We start from the raw sequence: 20,274 nt of genomic DNA, 5'->3' as shown, positions 1-20,274 counted from the left end.
ATTTTAAATACGTAACGGCGGTACATGTATTCCGTTACTCCCCAACACTGTGTATACATTACTGTTATTGGGTTAAATAGTACTCAATGACATGACATATTAGGAAACCAAAATATTTGAGTGTTTGCCCATTTAGTGTCAGAGCTTTGAAATAAAGCAGAAAATGGTAAACATAAGTGAAAACAACTGTTAAACCAGTGTGCTAAGACAGATTCAAAAGCTGCACATCTCTGGCTCAATTTCACAAACTTCGCCAGCTCATCATCTATGCACGAATATTTTTTGTCGTGTCTAAAGCTAGCTAACCCTAGTATTTTATCTGTGCTGTGGATAAAATATTTCGAAAAATGCTTTACAAAGCTTCCACTGTTAATGAGCGTGATGATCAAATGTTGCTTACTTGAGTAACTTTAGCTGGAGTGTAAATGTGCCCATATTCAATAAAGAAAAGGGCCTAACCAGTAATGTTAACCTTTGACAGACCCCAGGATGCACTCAGTAAAGGAACAGTGCAAAGTGGATTTCTTAATAATGATGTATGTGCTTGAGTTTCTTGGCTTTGGGAATAAGTTTGTAATCTTTGGTGTGTTTGTTTGCTTTTTAAATTGGAATATAGAAACAACACTGATGCAACCTTCATAGCTGTTTCCAGTATATAATTGCTTCACTGGGATCACTGACAAATATTGATATGTGAATTTGAACAATTTATAGAAATACTGTTACCCTGGACAGTTAATTTCTCAAATCAGATGCATGCACAGTTATTGTAGGTTTGTAGGTACTAAACTAGTCTTCTGGGCATGCTGCTGATTTCTTTAAACAGTATAAACACTCGTAGATGAATTCCTCACACTTTGCTCCATCTTTACTATAGCCACATGCACGCCACTTGAGCAAGTGGAGAAATCCAACGCTTCACAGACCTGCCATATGGAGGGCCAAAAATGACACAAGTATAAATAAATACTGCCATGCCTAGCTGGAGCTGCTAAGCTATAATTGGACCGTCACTAGTCATGGACAGGGTTAAGTAAACAGTCAATGACAAGAAAATTCAAAGATGCTGAGAAATTTGCCCTCTTGAGCTTTAAGGACAGATAATGAACTGCTCGTTCTGCTGCTTCTGGATTTCTACACTGTCTGTTTAGTGCATATAAATTCTCTGTCCCTCTGCGCTCTTCTTTTTTTAACATGTCTTTATTCTTGTCTTCTTGGTCCTCCTGCTTCCCAGGGTGCCCCTCTGCTCGAATGCCGCTGCTGTCACTGTCACACGTGTACTACCCACCGTCCTTCCTTCCTCCCGTTGCACTCTGTTAGCCCTGGAGTCCAGGTCCTTCTCTTTCCTTTCCTCTATTCAATCCTTAATCATGCATCTTCTTACACACAATTCCCTCTCCTCTTTATTTTTCTTGCATCTGAGTGCTTCGGTGCACCTCGCCTCCACGTTGTGTGGTTATTAGTATTTCAACCATGAACCTCATCCTTTTATTTTCCCATCTCTCATCTTCATCTTACATTTTAGTGTTAAAATGCAATTAGCTCTGTGGTTAAACCCATTCGGGGACGAGCGACTCATTGATGTGATTTACTGTCTTTATATGAAGACTGTTGGCTAAATTATGCCAGTGTGGGTTTAGCCCATTGCGTCAATAACATGATGGCTGAAGTTGTTTCTGCTCGATGGTTTTAAACTGTTTCTCAATTCTTGTGTCTTTTTAAGATATTTTCAACTGAAGGTGTCTTTCATAAGCAGGAAATTTCAGATTGCCAAACGTCTACATTGAGATTTTTTTCAAGCTAATTAAAAGTCAAATGTATTTCTAAGTAAATTACTCAGCGTAATGCATGTAGAATTATGTGTCTTTGCCGTTTGTGCTATGACAGTAGCCAATGGTGTAGAGCATGGTGCTTTTGAACTACTAATCAGCGTATGTTTTAACTCCCAGAGGGTCGTATTGTTGGTTTTACTGCCGCTGCTTATACAGGCTGAGGGTCTTTTCTGTCAGACATCATCCATGTTGTGGATTGAGCCCTGAGTGTCTGTGATTATAACATGATCACTGGACTGTACCTCTAATCCACATGCACGTGTGTGAGCTGAGGACTTGTCAGTGTGGCGCAATGGCCTCCACTGCCACACGTCTCACGCCCTCCTCTCGTCCCTCCTCCCTCCCTCCCCCGGCAGATCGACCCCCTGGAGATGGACCCAGACATGCAGTCCCTGGGCAGCACCACCTGGCTCTTGGACCAGCGGGACGCCAACAGGCGCCCTGTCAGCACCAAGTACGAGACCACCATATTCTGAGGCCGGACTCCCACAGCCGCCCCTCTGCACCCCCCTGTATTTTCCTCTGCCCCTGCATCCGGTTCTCTATTTATCTCTCACACTCACACATATATACATGTGAGCCCCGTGCCTTCTCACTGTGATGGTATAGCATCCCTCAGGGCTGCCTACTCCTGCACCCTCCTTTGCCCTGCCCAGCGACCCAAACCAACCTCCTACCTGCCATGACAAACACTCCTGCGGCTCCCCCATGCCTCCCCAACACCCCCTGGCAGCCTCCGTCGCCTGTTGCTGCTACAGCCAATGGCGGAGCTCTGGAACGGATGATCCTGGACTGATCTCATTTTACAGTGGCCCCGCTCTCTCAACCAAACTGCCTCTTCCTCCTCATCCTCCTCTTCCTGACAACTTGCATCTGCCTCCAAATCCCCGATAGCTCCCAGAGGTTGCATCTTTATTATTCTTCCTCTTTCAAGCCATTTTTTTTTTTAATTGATTCTCCACAGGCAAAACAGGCATGCTCATTTTTTCTCTTGCTCTGTCTAGACTTCACACTGGCTAAAGGCAAGTTGAAGTATTTCCAGAAGTGTTGAGTTTATATTATTTTAAAAATGGTTTTCTGTTAGACGTTTTGGGAAATATGTCTAGCAGAGAATTACGTGAGGATATTGACAACAGTCTCACAGGTGTATAGTTAATATGAAGCTGAAACAGAAATCACACAGACTACATATACCAGTCTCAATAAGCACATTCACCAAAGCATTCTCCCACTGAATATTAACAAATTTCAGCTATTTAACAAATAGCTAAAGAAACGGTCTAATATTATTAGATAGGTTAGATTATAAGTATACTGCACGTTTTAGTTTTCACACCAGCCTAGACACAGGCGACCCCTCCTCTCCCACCCTGGCAACCTCCAGTTACTAGGGAAAAAAAGTGTAATGGTTGCTGAGGTTATTGGGGTCACTGTGAAATTGTTTGCTATAGCCCATCGTGCAACTTTCTTTGCGATTGTTTTGGTTTCCAGGAGATTGCCACTGATGCCAACCCATCTGCAAACACTTGCTAATTGTGCACAGAGTGACCATTCACTTTCAAAGTAAAAGTTGCTGTTGAAATGTGTTGCTTGCATGAAAACCTAGCTTTTGTTTTTCCATTCAGTTTAAGTTAACTATAACAACCTCAGTCCGCATCCCAAATTTCAATAAGCCCTCACCAGTCTTTAACCAAGTTAAATGTTGACAAAATAAAAGTCACTACAGCAGCATCAGGAGATAAACTTGTTTATTTTCCCTATACAGTTGTTCAATTTACTTTCCCTCCCCATTCCTTCTCTAGTCACTCACACCTGACCTGCAATGGCTCTGAAAGTCCCATCAGGGTATGCCATCCACAGTTTAAGAACCGCTGGGTTAAACAAGCCACATCGTTAGGGAGCTTTAGTGGTGCTGATTGTGTTTCATTTTCTAAAGGCAGGTTAGCTAGTTATAAGATTGTATGCCAAACAGATTAAAGCATTTCTACTTAGTTTATCCCAAAAGTTGGTAAATGTTTGTGTTATAGCAACCAAAACAAAAAACACAACCAAAAAAAGAATGGCTTAAATAAATTCATACAATAAAAATAAAACTTAACCAAACAAAATAACCCCAATAAAGCAAAAACTACTGAAAAGAAAGTTAAATTTTCAGTTCAGTATCTGTTCTTGTGGCAGCTGAGCTTAATTAAGCAGGTGCTCTGCTACCTGTAAATCCAGTCAGTTCCATATTAAATGTACAGTTGTGTCCCCTTGCATAATTCCCAGCAAGCATATTCTCCAAAATGTTAACTTTTTCTTTATTGTGTCTTTTTGGTATTACACAGATAGATTTCAAGTCTGTAGCTTATATTTAGGTTTTGGTTTTTTTAATTATTATTAACATATCTTTTTCATTAACACAATTGTTTGGTTGTTTTGCCTCTCGACAGTTATAATTTTTTTTCTTTCTCCATCTGTAGCCTGTCCTGTCTTACCAGGCATCTACCACTGTGAAGCACTATGAGGAGGCTGCTTTGATAGCATGGGATGCAAGATGGACAATTAATCAATGAAAGACAAAACAGCAACATGCAGCAAACAACTTGTGTTTTCTTTTTGTTGTTGTTGGGGTTTTTTCTACGCATTTGTACAATACTCATAGAAAGACCACAAGGAATCGGTCACGAATCTAATCACTGATGTCTGGACTCAAAACGGACCAAAAACTGAGACCTCGTAAACTCACACAAATACACACATACACACCCAGAAGGACAATATCAAGGACAACAGCCTTACTTCATTACGGTTATCTATAATCAACTAAAATCCCCTGACCTGCCCGAACACCACCACCCAACAACTGCACGCCTCCACCCTGCTTCTAAAAGACTTTAAAGGCAAAAAAAGAAAAGAAAAAAAGGCAACACTTCTTATTTCCTGCTGTATTTAAACTGACTGTGACTAGCTGGGATGATGTTGATGCAGAGATGGTACAGTTTTTGTCAGGATGAGTCTTTGCTCTGGCCTTGTACTGCCCAGTGCCTCTCAGCAGTCGTGGTAGCACTGAGAGCCTGAAAATCACAGCTTCTTCTTATTGTCAGTTTAAACAAAGAAAAAAAAATGAAAAGAAACACTGTGTTTAAAAACATGGCACTATCCCTTTTAAGACCTTGTTTTCTTTTTTTCTTATGGTGCAAATTTGACATTAGTGGATTTTTGTGATACTTTTTGATAGATGGGGCATAACTGAAATGTGGGTTGGGGGGAATGATTACGAAGGGATTGTAAAGAATCCCAACATTACTACCAGAGGCAAAAAAAAAAAAAAACATAAACAAAACGTAAACAAAGTTAAAAAAAAAATATTGGGTGTATTAATGAGCCTCTAGCACAATCTGATGCACATTTCCCGTCATAGCATCTTATTATCATGATTACTTGAGTAGGTATCCATGCTGTTTCACTCCAATTTAGAATTAGGTACAGTACATGCAAAGTGTGTTACTTTGAGGTGGTGAAAAGATTTTATTCCACTACATTAAAAGAGCCAAATCTAAATGTTGCTCTGGTGTCGTGTTAATGCGAGTGGATTTGTAATGCTGAGAGCGTGGTACCATTTTTTTTTTCTTTCTTAAAAGATTTTCCTCCTGCACTGTGACTGAAAAAAAAAGGTCGTCGTGAAGTCGACACATATCTGTGGGTTTTCCCCTGTGTGCACTACCTGCTGTGCGTGCTGTATGCCTTGTTTCTGTCTGTCCTCATGGGAGTTTGGACTCTTACATCACTGGCCACTGTCCTTGTTTTTTGTGTGCTGCGGGACAAGTGAAGGATTGAGCTCGTGGAGGCTGACTGATTTTATTTTTTTTATTACGGTGTAACCGGCCTGCGTGCGGTACCGTGGCTGTGTCATTGCCACTCTGTTTCTGACTGTTAACTGTTAGCTTCCACTGACGATTGCATGTTGGCAGTGTGTTTGTGTTTTCGTACCCTTTGATGCACTTGGCCTGAGCAGTCTCTCTGTATGTACCGTAGCAGTGTCTCGTCTCCTCTCACTCACCTGCCATTCGCTTTTTACGTTCCCTCTCCCCGTCACACGCCAACTCAGCGCTTCACCCTCATTTCGTTTTGCCATCGTCGTCCAACATTTTGTCACGTATGTTCTCCCATTCTGTGTGTCACCGAAACAACCTGCTCTATTATGGATGCACAATATGAAAGCATTACACTTAAATGAGCAGCAAGCTATTTAAAGCAAGTTTTGGTGGCATGATATCGCTATGCATGTAACCGCTCTTTTTAACATTGGTGTTTTCCTTGTGTAGCTCGCCCCAGCGTTCAAGTTTCCGGATACCAAGCTGTGAGTTGAAGGGGAGCAGCCGATGCGAGTGTGTTTGTGTGTGTTGAGTTATAGCGGGCAGAGCAGTCTGAAAGAGCTAGAGAGAAACTGAGAGGTAAGCCTTATGCAATGTGCAGGGCCAAACCAGCGCTTACTCTGACATTTAGATCTCACTCCGTATATCCCCTGCTCCTCCACTGCCCCTGAGATGAATCCCAACACAGACTAAAAGGTAAACCGGTAGTCCCACATCACTGGCTAAACAGGACCTGTGTATCACTCCTGTCTTGAGAAAGGTCACTCAGAAAGGTCAAGTCTATTTCCTGGCCTCCGTGTGACTTTCTGATCTTGTTATGTAGGTACTGTAATGTTTAGAGCACTGTAGACCATTAATGATATAGACCATTAATGAGCATTTCTATTGATTCAGGTCTATTGAAAATGTGGGAATTATTATTAAAGGGTAACAAAATGTAGAGGAAAAGAAAAAAAACTGTACCAGCATACAATGCTTTGCCCATGTTTCTGGACAGAGTATGGTTTGTCAATGAAAATGTGATACTGTTTCAAATTTGAAAGCAATATTATATTAATGACATTAAATAATACAAAGACTAAAGAATCCCTCTCACGTCTGTTGTCAGCATTGATTTCTTTTATATGGCTGAGTAGTTAAAAGCAGAAACATTACCCCAGCTGTTTAAAATTTAAAGTGACAAATACAACAAACATGGTAATTAACGTACAATTATACTTTCACTCTTTCTCCTGCCAAAGAGATTAGTGGGTGGTGCAACTTTTTATTCTAAACAAACGATTAGCCCCCAGTCTCTGTTTCTCTCATGTCTCCAACTGCATTCAAGTCAGAGCCAAGCATCCAGGTGCCTGGTGAAAACACACACACACACATCAGTATTCAACACAGTAAACGTAGCATTTGCACAACATGAAGAAACATTTTTCTGTCAGGTATATGTTTATCAGTTCTGTTGGGACGTATAGCAAAGTCAAAGTTAAATGAGAATTACCTGTCCTTTTTTTGCATGTTTTTGCTAACCGTATGAATACAATTCTTCAAAACTGGCATTGTTTTAGAAATGTTTTATTTTAGCTACATTCCAGCTATGGGTATAAATTTAATTTAAATAGAAAATGAAAAGCTGACTCTTTAAAATGCATGTTGGGTCATTCTGCATAGCTCTCAAACCTAACAGCTCAGTCACACTACAGTAAAAGCAGGAAAAAAATTGCCCATTGCTTTGTGTTTGAATCCATTCGTTTATTCAGTTTTTGCAACTGGAGACTGATTGACTATAGTTGTGGCGACCAAGTGGTCAACCAGAGGTTGAGCGAGCATCACCCTAAACCTCTGGACAAGCACACTGGACTGCAAGACGACTGCATTGGTCACCGATAATCCCCAGAAAGTCAAATAATTGCCATTTAATTTATAAACGCAGACAGACTGGCAAACAACCTGAGTTAGTCTACTCCGATGAGTACAACCTTCCTGCTGTCCTGCAGCAACTATGTGATTATTTGAGGAGGAATTTCAAATCTTTGAGGAGCTTGCTGGGCCCCAGTGAATATAAGTTAATGTCGGTTTCTGTTTAATGAGAATTCCTGAAGCATTTGAGATTTTCACTCATTTATCATATTTAATTGCTGTATTTTCACAAATGCAATGTAACTGCCAACTTGACTCCATTCAACCACAAACTGATAGCAGACTGGCTGTGCTGCTTTAGCGCTTTCTTGAAGCACCAAAGTCATTTTGAAGATACCTGACTGCAGAGGTGCTCCCTGTCTTTAAAGTAACCATTTTAAAGGCAGTAAGATTCCAACGTGATGCAGTAATTTTGGTCGTGCCATGGTCTCCTACCACTGCTTTACCTAGTGTGACTGTAGCATGAAGTATTAGAAAACAACAAAGCAACACTGGCAAAAGTTAATATAAACTTTATCTTTACTGAAATTGATTGACTGAATATAAAAGGTGGATGTAGATAAGGGTGGATGGATCTGATATTTGGATCTGCTACCAATGGGTCATTCTGTTCAATTTAAATCTATATTTTACTGAATTAATTTCATTTCTGTGTTTCATGAGTCAAAAGCAAGGAAGCTAACATGAAGGAAGCTAAAAGCAAAGAAATAGGAGTTTATTTATGACTTATAAGTCAACTTATTTGCTGAAAAGATCAGACTCGGATGCTTTCTCTATCAGCTTCTCTCTCTTGTTTGCTCACTCTCGCTGGTCCTCACTCTTGTTGTGCTCAGTGTAACACTTGTTAAAAAGCTTTTATTGCATTACTATAGTAACATACAGTAACATGTTGTCAACTCCATGTGGTATTATTTCATCTCATGTTTCTGTTATTGGCCCACGCATGCATAAAAAGGTGTGCTCACAGTGACAGCAGGTAAAGGAGAAGTTCAATTGAATTTCATTTATATAGCGCCAAATCACAGCAGTAGTAGCCTCGAGGCACTTTGAGAAGTGTCACTGTAAAGGACGACAGTATGCAGTGGTCACTCGCAGAGCTAAAATAAGACTAATTTGAATAAATTAGACAGATAACATTTTATTTATGAAAAGTATGTTTGAAAGTATAATAAGTCTTTTCTTAAAAAACAAATACAAGTTACCAGGTATTGTATCATCACAATTGGGTGCATCACTAAGGTAGCGACCAATGAAATCACTAACTGTCTGCTTCTGCATTTATAATTATTATTTATTGTATGAGCCGGGAAAAAAACTGTATAGTTGTGACCAAATCTGTTTTTGTACCAAGCTTGTGGATTAAACATGAGAGTCAATGGAGACACAAGTGGTCACTAAAGGAACTGCAGTTTTTCCTCACTTGTACACTGTCTGACTTTTTTGGCTGCTTCCAGAATTGGCCCCTGCTGGCCATTATAAAGAATCTAGGTTTAAGCTTTTATGCACTGGCTTTACTTTATAGACCCCAAGGCTATGTCCATCTTTTTTATACAGTTTGTTAATGGGTTACAAAAATAGTGCCAGAAGCAAATAAAAGGGCACAAATTGGTTTCTGAATACTTCCTTTGCTTGTTTGCAGTCAGCTATAGCACAGTCACTCCAAACATTTGAAAAGTTAGCGTGTACATACATTTAAAACAGGACTCTTGTAAGCTTCACTACAATAACATGTAATGGGAGAAAAATACTAAAAACCGTATTAGTATTTTTTAAAAAGAAAAAAAAATACAAATTTTAAAATAAGACCCCTTTAGGATTTAACTTATCCCATTGTATGTGCATCCTGTAACAGTTTTTTTCTGAAATATTGCTTAAAATGTAACAAGGTGAACAATAATTTCTTTCAAGCTCATGTGTTTTCATGTCTTTGAATGGCTGGTGGAAACAATATATCACTTTGGTATTTGTTTAGTAGCACATACCCCCTCCAATGTCAACGACTGAAAGAAACACAAGTATATTTTTGATTCAAGAAGAAAAAAAATAATAATAATAAAAATATTGAAAAGGTGCATGCTGTCTTTGGTAAGTTACTCATAAACATTTTTCAACATGAAGAGCTACATATTAAAGCTTAAGTATTATTTACAGACTCATCATATGTTCTTTGGTGCTCTGATTTCTAAAATCATTCACATTCAGCATCTTAAAATGGCTAAATATAATAATTATAGCTTTCACCTGGGTCAGAATTACTAAAATTTCTTTCACGTGTTTTTTTTTAAGGCAGTAAATATGTATAAGGCAACACAGGAGTTTGGTTCTGTGCCTTTGTTTCTTTAAATCGCCTAAGAATGTAGCTACAAACTGAAAGGGTCAGCCTCAGTTTAGCGCGAGTCCTCCCCAGGCTCGGCCCCTACTGGCTGGAACAGCAGTTTCCTGAGGATGGGTGCATAGAAGGGACCAAAGACTGTTTGGTTGAAGTGGACGATTCGCCCAAAGGCCGTCCCCAGCTCAACTAGCTCAGCACTCAGCAGCCCGAGGGGAGCAGGCAGCTCTGGACTCCTTTTACCAGGGCCGCCCCGCAGCGTGTCCTGGAGGAAACCCTGTACCCTTTCTCCTGTTTGATGGAGAGAAGGAGGGAGAGAAGTCAGCTCTGCAGCAGCACACATCCAAGTTTAAACAGAGATTATCTAAACTCAGCAGCATTAAAGTGCAGGAACATGTACTTATCTATCTTAATGAAAATATTTTTCCAGGACCGCTTTTTTTTTAACCACTCTGTTTGGCCAAGTTATCCTAAATTTTAATGAAGTAAGAACTTAACCAAAAACCTGATGCCTTCTCAATGTCTTTGAGGACACACTGGACATCATGCCAACATATGCCAAGTTTTCAGCTAATAGCTCTTTGGAATCATATTGTTGTTTATAGATTCAACTGAAGACATGGGAACAGGCTGCTAATAACAGTGTGACAAACACTGGTTTGTCCCTTAAGTGCTTATTTGAATGACTCATAAGTCAGGTTCAAGTGGTTTAACAAACAAAAAATATTCCTGTGAAAATGGTCAGGTACAAGGAGTGGACTGAAAATGAGTGGAAAAAGCAGCCAATAGTCAAAGCACACGTTCAAAAGACCTTCAGAAAGCGTGGAGAACCATTGCTCAAGACCTCAAGTCTGGCTTTTTGGAAGCAATATATAAAGAAATACAGAGTAGATGCTCATCTGTATTATAAATATTATAATCTTATAATATATAAAATACAAGATAATATTGCTTTTTAAAAAGAAGGAAAAAACATATGCAAATACTCTGTAGTTTTTATAATAAATACTTTGAGGATTTCTTTTTCAAGGAACATGATCTGCTTCAACATCCTGATATCACCATGGTCTTTCTTGTGACATTTTACACAAATAAAAAAGATCAAATTAACTGATTAGTTTCATCTGTCCATTGAAAATTGTGATTCTCCAAACATGAGTTTTTGCTACGTAAAATATACTTCTTTTAAAAATGTTTTTCCAATAGTCTTAAATGGCCATTTTTTTCCACTCACACCTTACAAAACGTAAACAGCTGAAATTATATAGTAATACACACTGATGTAAGTCCAATATGTGGATATATTTCATTTCCCCCATCCTGTCTTACCTATAAGCACGCAGACTGGGTTGTTGTGTTTCCACAGCTCAGATATTTGTCCCTTCAGCAGATCCTGGCTCTCCTGCGGCAGTGCTGCACTTCCCTGAGTAGCCAGCGCTTCAGACATCTGCTGCAATACTATCTCCCCAATCCCCAACAAGGCCCCCTTCAGGTCAGCTTCCCTGTAGCACCAGAAACCGGCATCAGACCAACCATCAGCATTCTTCATCAGACATATATTGTCTCACAGGCCTACGCAACTATTTTTAGACAGTGATGGAAGTAATAAAGGAGTTCTCCAAGAGCAGGATTTTGATTAAAGTTCCTCTCCTGCCCATTGATTAAACTCCTACAAACTCATCTTTGTTTTTCACAATTACACATTTGTTTCCATGAGCGCACTCCTTAAAATGGCTTCGATATAATTCTACACCCTTGCCTCTTTTTAGTAGATGCGTATTTATGAAAATGCAAATTAATGTCATCTTCTGTCTCCTCTCACCTCTTCTGCTGCTTGCCTGCTGCTGAGGCATATCTGCTTTGCTCTGACAGTTAACACTGAAAGACTACTTTCTGCTATGCAATGATAAAACTAACGTAGGAGTAATTGAGCCACAGATGTTTGACATGGAAATAGATTTTGAAGAGCAAATGCCAGATTGTCTGGAACTCAATTTTTCAGAACAGCTTCTACAGTGTTAGAAATTTTAAAGTGGAACTATTATCCTCATTTAGGCTCCATCATTTTAAAGTTGGGGAAGTTCAAAATATTCCTTACTCCACTTCTACTACTTCTACTGTCTCAAACAAACAGTGTTAGCTCCTCTAACTCTAAGACCACGCTCCCTTTTAAGCCAACTTTCTTCTGACTGGCTGTCGCTGTCAAACAGACGGTTTGAACAGCAGGTAGGTGGGGCTTCTGTGCTCACAGGCTGCGCTATGACCATATTAAGGATACCTGCTCTTGTTGACAAAACTTAGAGCCAGAGTTTTAAAAATACAACAAAACAAACCAATTTCTGGCAAAATTGGAGAACTTGCCAAATATCAAATATTGTTTGCATTTTTTCAAGAAAACATCACAAAATAATTCAAACATTTTTTCAAATCTATGAAATTGATTTGAGGTCGTCTTCAGCGATGGCGGAGATATGCGGTCTAGGACTGCTCTATTTTGAAACTCTGGTCATGTTTAATATTAGCATCCACCATGGTAACAGTATATGCATAAAACAGATCCAGTTCATAGAGTTCATAGATGATCTGAACATTCAGGCTTGATTATAGCTGATAATTCCTCACTAATGTTAGATAAACTTCGTACCCCTAAACAGCTCTAACAAGTTAGCCTCATCTCGCATGTTGATTGGTTCAGTTTTTGAAGTTTGTCAACTATGAATCCAGGCCAAGTTTGAGATATTCATTGTTACAACATACCAAAGCAGAAATGTTCAACCATGGCAATGGCTTCTAATTTTGCTCAGGATTTCTCTTCTGGCATTTAAATAATGATCGCATGAACATATTACGGAGGGTTAAAAAACAGCCGAGGTCTTTAAATACTGCCACATTGTAACAAAGGCGATTAAGGCAGAAACAGCCTGTGCTGCCTTTTATTGCAGCTCGGACCAGAGTGCAAGCAGACCTCGAACATTACAAGCTGCTGTTCCACATTTATCCGCTAATCATGACACGCCCTCTCTTGAACAGAAAGAATGAGGTTAGCTGGATCTGTTCTGACAAGCTAGTTGCCTCATGTCACCTCCATTGGTTTCTTTCTCATACAATACCTGTTCCCTGTGACAGCCAGTACATGCATCACCACATCCTCCTCTTACCTTGTGTGACTGCCCTCCAGCAGGGCAGTGATGGACTGCCTGAGTTTACCTACAAACCCCTGCAGGGAGAAAACGACGCGGCCGCACTGAGCGTTAGTCAAGAGCAGCACCGACGCCTCCAGGACCAACATCTGGAGCCGCTGACCAAGAGCATCCAGGCGGGCCCGATCCATCAGGATGGTCTGTGCGTGGAAGGCAGATTGGGGTCACAAGGGGGCAATGTTTTCAGCATAAATATGAAATCAATACCTCAATAAAGAGTCTAATGGTTATAACCCTAAATAAGATTGCGAAGCCACAGGTAATTGATGAATTTTCAGGGGTCATAGAGTATATTAAATGCAAACTGTCATGATTCATCAATTATATTAATGCAGCGTCTAAAATCAGTTCACATGCTTTTAACCAGTGAGGAGGAATGGGTAGGCAAACTGAACATTCCCTCATAATCAATAAAATATCACCGGGTCCGATGAAAAGCATGGGCGTGATGTAATTTTTCAGACGGCAGCTGACCTCAGGATATTTCTGGTCCTGTGGGTCCCAGTGGAGAAGACGTATGTAGGCCCGGTTGAGGACAGCGGTGGGGCTGAAAGGACCGCGGCTGTCAGGACCGGGAGAATCAGACTGCGCCTCACACAGCGACACCACCTCAGATGCTGCTGCCTGAAGCCAAGCAGTGGTATTGTCCAAAGAATCTGAAGAGAAGTGACAAATTATAAAATGATTAAAAATATACTAAAAAACTGAAACTACACAGATGAGACCGACTAAGTGAATCATGGCTACTGAGCGAGACAGAGCCATAGACTGTTCATTAAAGATGGATGTAGCCATGGTTATGTCACTGTGGTTTGTCAAGCCTCGAGCTGAGCGTTTTCACCATCCCCATTTTAGACTTTGCGACAATTGAGGCGGAGATCGACTGAGAAACTGAGCAATAACTCCATGCAACTTAAAGCATCCCCTGCTTTATCATCAATTTTTAAACTAATGAGACCATCATTTAAAAAAATAAACATGCTCTATTCAGTAGAAACTAGAAACTCATGTAGGGATTAGCTGTGAATTCATACTTGGGTTATTTTGCTAAATCTGCGTTTACCTTGTATGTGTTTGCACTTATTATTTACATATTTAAATATGCACCTTTAAAGCACAATAATTTGTTAAATTTACCTCTGTGGTTTTCCCCACACCTACCTTAGTCTAAGACTGTGGTGCTCTGTTAAAATCAATCCATCCCACTTTGTCTTTTTATGAAGAGTAATCTATCAGCATATATTGACCTTTTATGTTACATTTGCAATTGACCTGGGACTATAGCCTTGGAGTTAAGTCTGTGGAACTGGTGTCGGATGTGGTGGAGGAGCTGGACCCAGTAAAAGGTGGTTTCTGGTTAGAGACGGCTGGTGAAAACCTGATTGGTGTGATGACTCTAGAACAGGGGTGTCCAACTCCAGGCCTCAGGGACCAGTGTCCTGCAGGTTTTAGATGTGTCCTTGTTCCAACACAGCTGATTTAAATGGCTAAATTACCTCCTTGACATGTCTTGAAGTTCTCCAGAGGGCTGGTAATGAACTAATAATTTGATTCAGGCGTGCTGACCCAGGGTGATATCTAAAACCTGCAAGACACCGGCCCTTGAGGCCTGGAGTTGGACACCCCTGCTCTAGAACATTCGATAAGAGTGTTGTACCTATGCACATAATATAAGGCTGGACTGCTAACTTATAAATAAACTAATGTCCATAACTGATTCTCTGGGTTTTGTACTCCTTGGCTACCATCGCTCTTTTTTTTTTCTTTTGCTGCTCTTAAAAAGGACCCGTCTTGTCTTCTCCTTTTCCTCGACATGTCACTCGATGACACTTGGAATACGCTCCAGCCATCCCAACAAAGGCTTCACATGGGATTGCACCAGGTGTCTCTCCCAGGTGATAAAACTCTTTTGCTTAACTCATGATCTTGCTTACTATTTAGACTTTTCAGTCTTTAAACTACTCACCAGAGTAGTGAGAAAAAAATTGTTTGGCCAAAATCTCCCACTGCAGGTTAATTTTTTTAATCCTGAAAATCAAACCACGGGGAGTTACACGATTCTAATTCCCACTTTGACCACTTGGGGTCAATATCCTAAACGGCTGTTACTGATTATTTGTCTAGTGACTCCATAAGCATGCTGTCTACTCTGGAGTTTATTAGATGAAACAATTACATTAAAAAACAACCCAAAACAAAACAACTAAGTGTGGATGTGAGACTGTGTGGTTCTCTTTGTCAGCCTTTTGTAAAGGCCGACTCTGACCATATGACAGCTGGGATAGGCTGCAACTCCCCCCATGACCCTAAGTTGGATGAGCGATTAGCAAAATAAATGGATGGATGTTAACATGGCTTTTTCAGCACCAGTGACTGTCACGCTGCCAGTTACTCTGATTAGCCAGCGCTACAGAAGCACAGTACATGAGCCAAAAACTCAGTTCAGGGATTGGCTGTCCCACTCCTTACCCCAATATATGAGAAGCAGAAAAATGGCAGGATGGTACTTTAGAGAGACGAGGGTCAAAAGAGGTTTAATTGAAAACTGAAATATCTAGCGACCATAAATGTAGCACTCACAAAGTCACCTTCATCTATCACTCGTTGCACCAGTGAAGTTGAAGATTGAAGAGTGCTGGAAATGAAATCCCTTCTCACCTGGCTGCTTGTCCAGGATCTGCTGGAATTTTGCCCGCTCGTACTGTATGGCCTGCTGCATGAGATGAGGCCTCAGGCTTTGAATGGTGAAGTTAACCATGTCGGTCTTCATGAGACCCAAGACATGGAAGATCTCCCTGGGAGGAATAATGTTTGAGTAAAACCTTTTTTGACATTCTTGGAAATAAGGTAACCTCAACCACTAGGGGGCAGAATTTTAATACGCGTTTGGAGATGTTTTAAAAATTGGATACTTTAGCTCTACATGCATTTCCTCAAGTAATAGCAGGTCATCACTAGAGCAAAGGACTTGCCCAGTTAAATAAAGGTTACACAACTCACAGCATCATCATGTGGCGCAAAGTGGTATTACATGATAGTACAGCTTGGCCAAAGTTCAATTTTAGTTAATATCTCTTCAGCACAATATATAGATGCTTTGGATATAAATTAATAGATTTGCATCTTTATATTGTTTAAATAGATTTTGTTAATTCTGGTGGGATTTATACTATTTTTAAAACAAGAATTTACAAGCACTTTTAAATATTTGCACATACTGAGGATTATTTTTAGTTCTAATTGGACATTATGAGAGGTATTCCTGCAGAACGGAGCATCCAAACTCACACCAACTGAAAAAAAGTTTGGATTTATCTTATATTGGTACTGCATTACTAAGCAGAAAACTGATCAGTGAATGTATATTAATTCGGTTTTACGTTACATTTCATGGTAATAATGTGGTCTGCAAGTGATGTCATTACAGGAATACAGCTTGCTGCATGCTGGATTTAATACACGGCCACAGCCTGCCACTGATTCCATGTCAGACACAAGTTTATTCGGTGCAGGTGTTGTTAACCTGCTTCTTACCTCAGGAGCTCCACAGGTTCCTTGAGATCCCGCAGTGCTCTGACTTCTGGGTCACGCACCGGAGCACATAAAGATGCCATGGTGTTGATAACAAATTCTGCCAGTCGGTGGAGGTCCAGAGCCCCGTGGTCGACCTCCTGCCTGATCAGATCCATATCCAGCACCTCGTCAAGCTGAGACCTCAGTCTGACGTGAGCAGGCAAGAGCAGGGACTGAAGCATCTAATGTGAAGAAAAATGTCTGTTTTCACTAACATGTTATGTTTTGTTTGGAAATATTCAGTTTATCCAGTTCTTTTAATATAATACACTGCAAACAGTCACTTGGAACTGTTTTTTTTAAAGTCTATTTAATAAAGATTTAGCTACTACCAAGTTTACAATCCCTGGGCAGATAAACACAATCTTAAACAAGCTATAAAATACAAGCACACATCTAAGATGAAAGTAGAGTAGAATATGGGTTTGATTAAAGATGACATGGCCAGTTTCTTTCTGTTTTTTTAATTTCTTCTCCTTTTTTTTTGGAATCAAAAGAGAAGATATGAAAATCTACATATGTGCTCAAGGGATCTTATTCCATTTCTTATTTAAATTTACAGGAAATAGAAGATTGTGCAAAGACAGAGCTTCTCTAAGTAAACGTACACTCTCAAAGCAGCCAAACCTGAACCTTAAATAAAGCTGTGCAAACCTTGTCAATGGTGGAGGTGCAGTAGTGTGACTATATTAAAGATAAACATCTGGGTATATATGTTGGGGTTCTCAGAAGCTACAAATACACTTTGCAGTGACCTAATGTTTCATCTCAAAATATGCAATGTTGTTTTTTCAGTATGATCAAAGAAATGAGCTGGATAATCACTTCCCTTGTACTGTATATTTTCAACCACCAACATTTTCATTCAATGTAAGGCACAAAGATTTCATCAATTTTGAAACTCTGAAACAAGCAGCTGTTCAGCTTCTTTCTTGTGTGAAAAGGACTGGGACATCTGCCCACAACAGGATTTCTACACATCAAAGTGATGTACAAACTCAAATAAACTCAAAGGACTGCCACACAGTTGCCAAACCCAATCTGTTGTAATATCATTGTGACGTGTATTTCTCTGATTTTTCTGTTTTATGTCACTTTAAAAATGACTGAATTGTTACAAAATAAACCCCTAAAAGATCTAAAATGTAAGATTTTTTTTGTCTTCACATTTCTTTTAAACCTGAATATTTTTGACAGCATCATAACAAATACATTGTGAATTAAAGTAATGCTTTATTGATCAGATAGCGCTAATTTCTCCTTTTGTAAGGTTGGTGATCATGTTTGTGCTTTCCTTTTGACCCTTACAATGCCAGATACTCACAGTTTTGACTTCCTGCAGCAGAAGGACAGCGTGGCTGTAGTTTGGAGGATCGCTGTTCAGCTGCTCCTGAAGACTGTCCCAAAAGGCCCGGTGAACGATTTCTGTCACTCTACCCTCCAGGCTGCAGACAAGCAGTTTAAAAGAACAGCTCAAGGGTAAAAACACTCATTAATATAGGAACTAAGAATAACCAAGGTCACTGTAGATGTGGTTAAGTGTTTTCTTGCCTGTCTGTAGAAGGATTTCGGGGTTTGAAGCAGAAGTCTCTGTTCACCACTATCTCATGTGCAAGACTCAGGTTGGAAACACAATTTTCCAGCTCCATTAGACTGGATAATGAGGCAGTGGGTGGGCTCCCTGACACCACAGACAGGACACACACACCCACAGATAATTAAAACTGCCACGGTGGTAATATTTCAATTACTAATGGCCCCTGAATGTGCCTGAAAACAATAACTGCTGTAATAACTGCCACGTACCTGTTGGAGAGTCAAGTTTTTCCAGACAGGGAAGGTCAGCAGGGGAATCATCAGTAGCCCCCTCTCTCTGATTTGGCATTTCAGAAGCAGTCTAGACATTTAAATCACTCGTTAACGTGGTACAAATAGTCACTTTTGTCAGGTTTTAACTACGCCTCCACTCAAAATGGTCATGGTTGAGGCTGTTCGTCAATTGATTAACAATCAAGCAACAGTTTTAGTAATATTTTAATGAGAAACAGCACAGCTACAGTTTCAAAGATTTGCCCCCTGGTTTGGGGACTAGTGATCAAAAAGAACATAAAGTGTGACTACTTCTAGGAAATTATAAGGGGTTTTCACCTTTTTCTATAAATGTACAATAGTCCTGTATCTATATTCAACTCTATCTATATAAACACACATTTTTCTATATTTATATATACACACATACATATGTACACACACACACACTATAGCAACTATTGATATAAATATGTTTATTGATATAAACATAAATATTTAGGTTAAACATTATTTATTAGGGGAAAAAAAAGAAAACTAATGAAGTTGGGTACAAGGGTAAAATTGGGTACACCTACACTCCACACACAGAAAATGTACTATTACATGTGTACATTAAAGTATTAACAAAAAATTACATAAAATAAAATGAGTAAAAACGTATTTATTAAAGTAAAGTAATAAAGTAAAAAATAAGACTACACAGAAATGAAAATATGACACCTTTCTAAAGGCGAACTTACCTGTTGCTGTTATTTAAAGAATATAGTATAGGTTTTAGAGGTGAGTAGTATGTTAGAAACGTTACAGTGTTTCTTTCCGCAGTTTAAAAACCTCCAGTTCAAAACATCGTTTCAAACTTGGACTAAACCATTTTCACCAATAAGGGGGGGATGGTTAAACAATGTTAGACGCCCTTCCTGTTTCACAGCAACATCTATCCTGTATGCGTGGCTGTGTTCACATAGAAAATGCAGCTATAAACATAATAAACCATTGAACTAAATTATTTTCTACCTTGAAAAAGACAAGACATTAAAAAAGCCGCTACTTCTTTTGGTTTGGTCCGTTCTCAAATCTAAACAGTGGGCGTGTCTGTGCTGCAGTTTTCTGTACTGTACGCTGCTCGTCTCTGCGTTTGAAAGAAAACTCGAGCTACCTGTTTCTTCATTATAGTTCGGTGGAAACAAAAAGGAAACCGCCCGTCAGCTATTGTACGAAACCTTATGAGAGCTCAACACCTGGAAACATCTTTGTTCCAATTTCGAGAAAGAGCTTAGGAACGTGAACCGTCAACTAGTGCGTTATACCGAACCACTCAAATACTGCACCAGTACTTTTAAAAGGCCTGTTCTACAATTACTATTTTTTTGTGTATGTTCTGTTTACTTTATGCTTTATAAACCAGACGATCCATAATTTTTTTTTATATTATGTGTGTGTTCAGGTTCAAGGTTTGTTACATACTGGATTTTATATTTATTTTATATGATATTCAATTTCCTCACCTCCCTCATCAAGTAGGCCAAATGGAATGGACATAAATGGAGCTAAAAAGCAAATTTGCTTTCGCGTGTCTTCTCAAGCTCATGTTTTCTATATCATATCCCAATAATAATAATAACGCCATAATTTCAGATGGTGTTCTGTTTGTTAATCGTTTTTGGATTTCATTTGTGATCAGTCTATAGATTAGCATATTTCTTTAAATACTTAATGTAGACAGGGAGACTGAACATGTATCAAAAGAAGAAATATGTGCC

The 20,274-nt window shown here is 39.5% G+C and overlaps 2 protein-coding genes across 8 annotated transcripts in view; one reads left to right on the top strand and one right to left on the bottom strand.

Annotated features, from left to right (window-relative positions):
- Nucleotides 1-9,672, top strand: part of anks1ab (ankyrin repeat and sterile alpha motif domain containing 1Ab) — a 55,194-nt gene extending 45,522 nt beyond the window's left edge. For 3 of the 7 annotated variants that reach the window (XM_084929264.1, XM_084929268.1, XM_084929267.1), the window contains 2 exons: nucleotides 1,235-1,333; nucleotides 2,189-5,157. In XM_084929264.1, coding sequence (XP_084785390.1) covers nucleotides 1,235-1,333; nucleotides 2,189-2,308 — 219 coding nt within the window. In that variant the 3' untranslated portion in view covers nucleotides 2,309-5,157. Of the gene's footprint in view, nucleotides 1-1,234; nucleotides 1,334-2,188; nucleotides 5,158-6,139 lie in introns of those variants that run through there. The other 4 variants (XR_014800297.1, XR_014800296.1, XM_084929265.1 and 1 more) reach the window with 4 other exon arrangements.
- On the bottom strand, nucleotides 9,341-19,993 carry LOC146387567 (T-complex protein 11-like protein 1). Its single transcript, XM_084929269.1, has 10 exons — nucleotides 19,255-19,993; nucleotides 18,509-18,599; nucleotides 18,254-18,383; nucleotides 18,027-18,147; nucleotides 16,664-16,884; nucleotides 15,788-15,924; nucleotides 13,604-13,785; nucleotides 13,088-13,269; nucleotides 11,259-11,431; nucleotides 9,341-10,220 (listed from the first exon to the last, which is right to left on the bottom strand). The coding sequence occupies exons 2-10, from the start codon at nucleotides 18,585-18,587 to the stop codon at nucleotides 9,988-9,990; spliced, it is 1,458 nt and encodes a 485-aa protein (XP_084785395.1). The 5' UTR covers nucleotides 18,588-18,599; nucleotides 19,255-19,993; the 3' UTR covers nucleotides 9,341-9,987.
- Nucleotides 19,994-20,274: the final 281 nt, after the last annotated feature.

Source organism: Perissodus microlepis, chromosome 5 (genome assembly GCF_051167445.1).
Source record: "Perissodus microlepis isolate ML-2025 ecotype Zambia chromosome 5, ASM5116744v1, whole genome shotgun sequence".
Taxonomy (NCBI): domain Eukaryota; kingdom Metazoa; phylum Chordata; class Actinopteri; order Cichliformes; family Cichlidae; genus Perissodus; species Perissodus microlepis.
The sequence above is the reverse complement of the archived record's forward strand: the minus strand, read 5'-3'. Positions and strand labels throughout refer to the sequence as shown.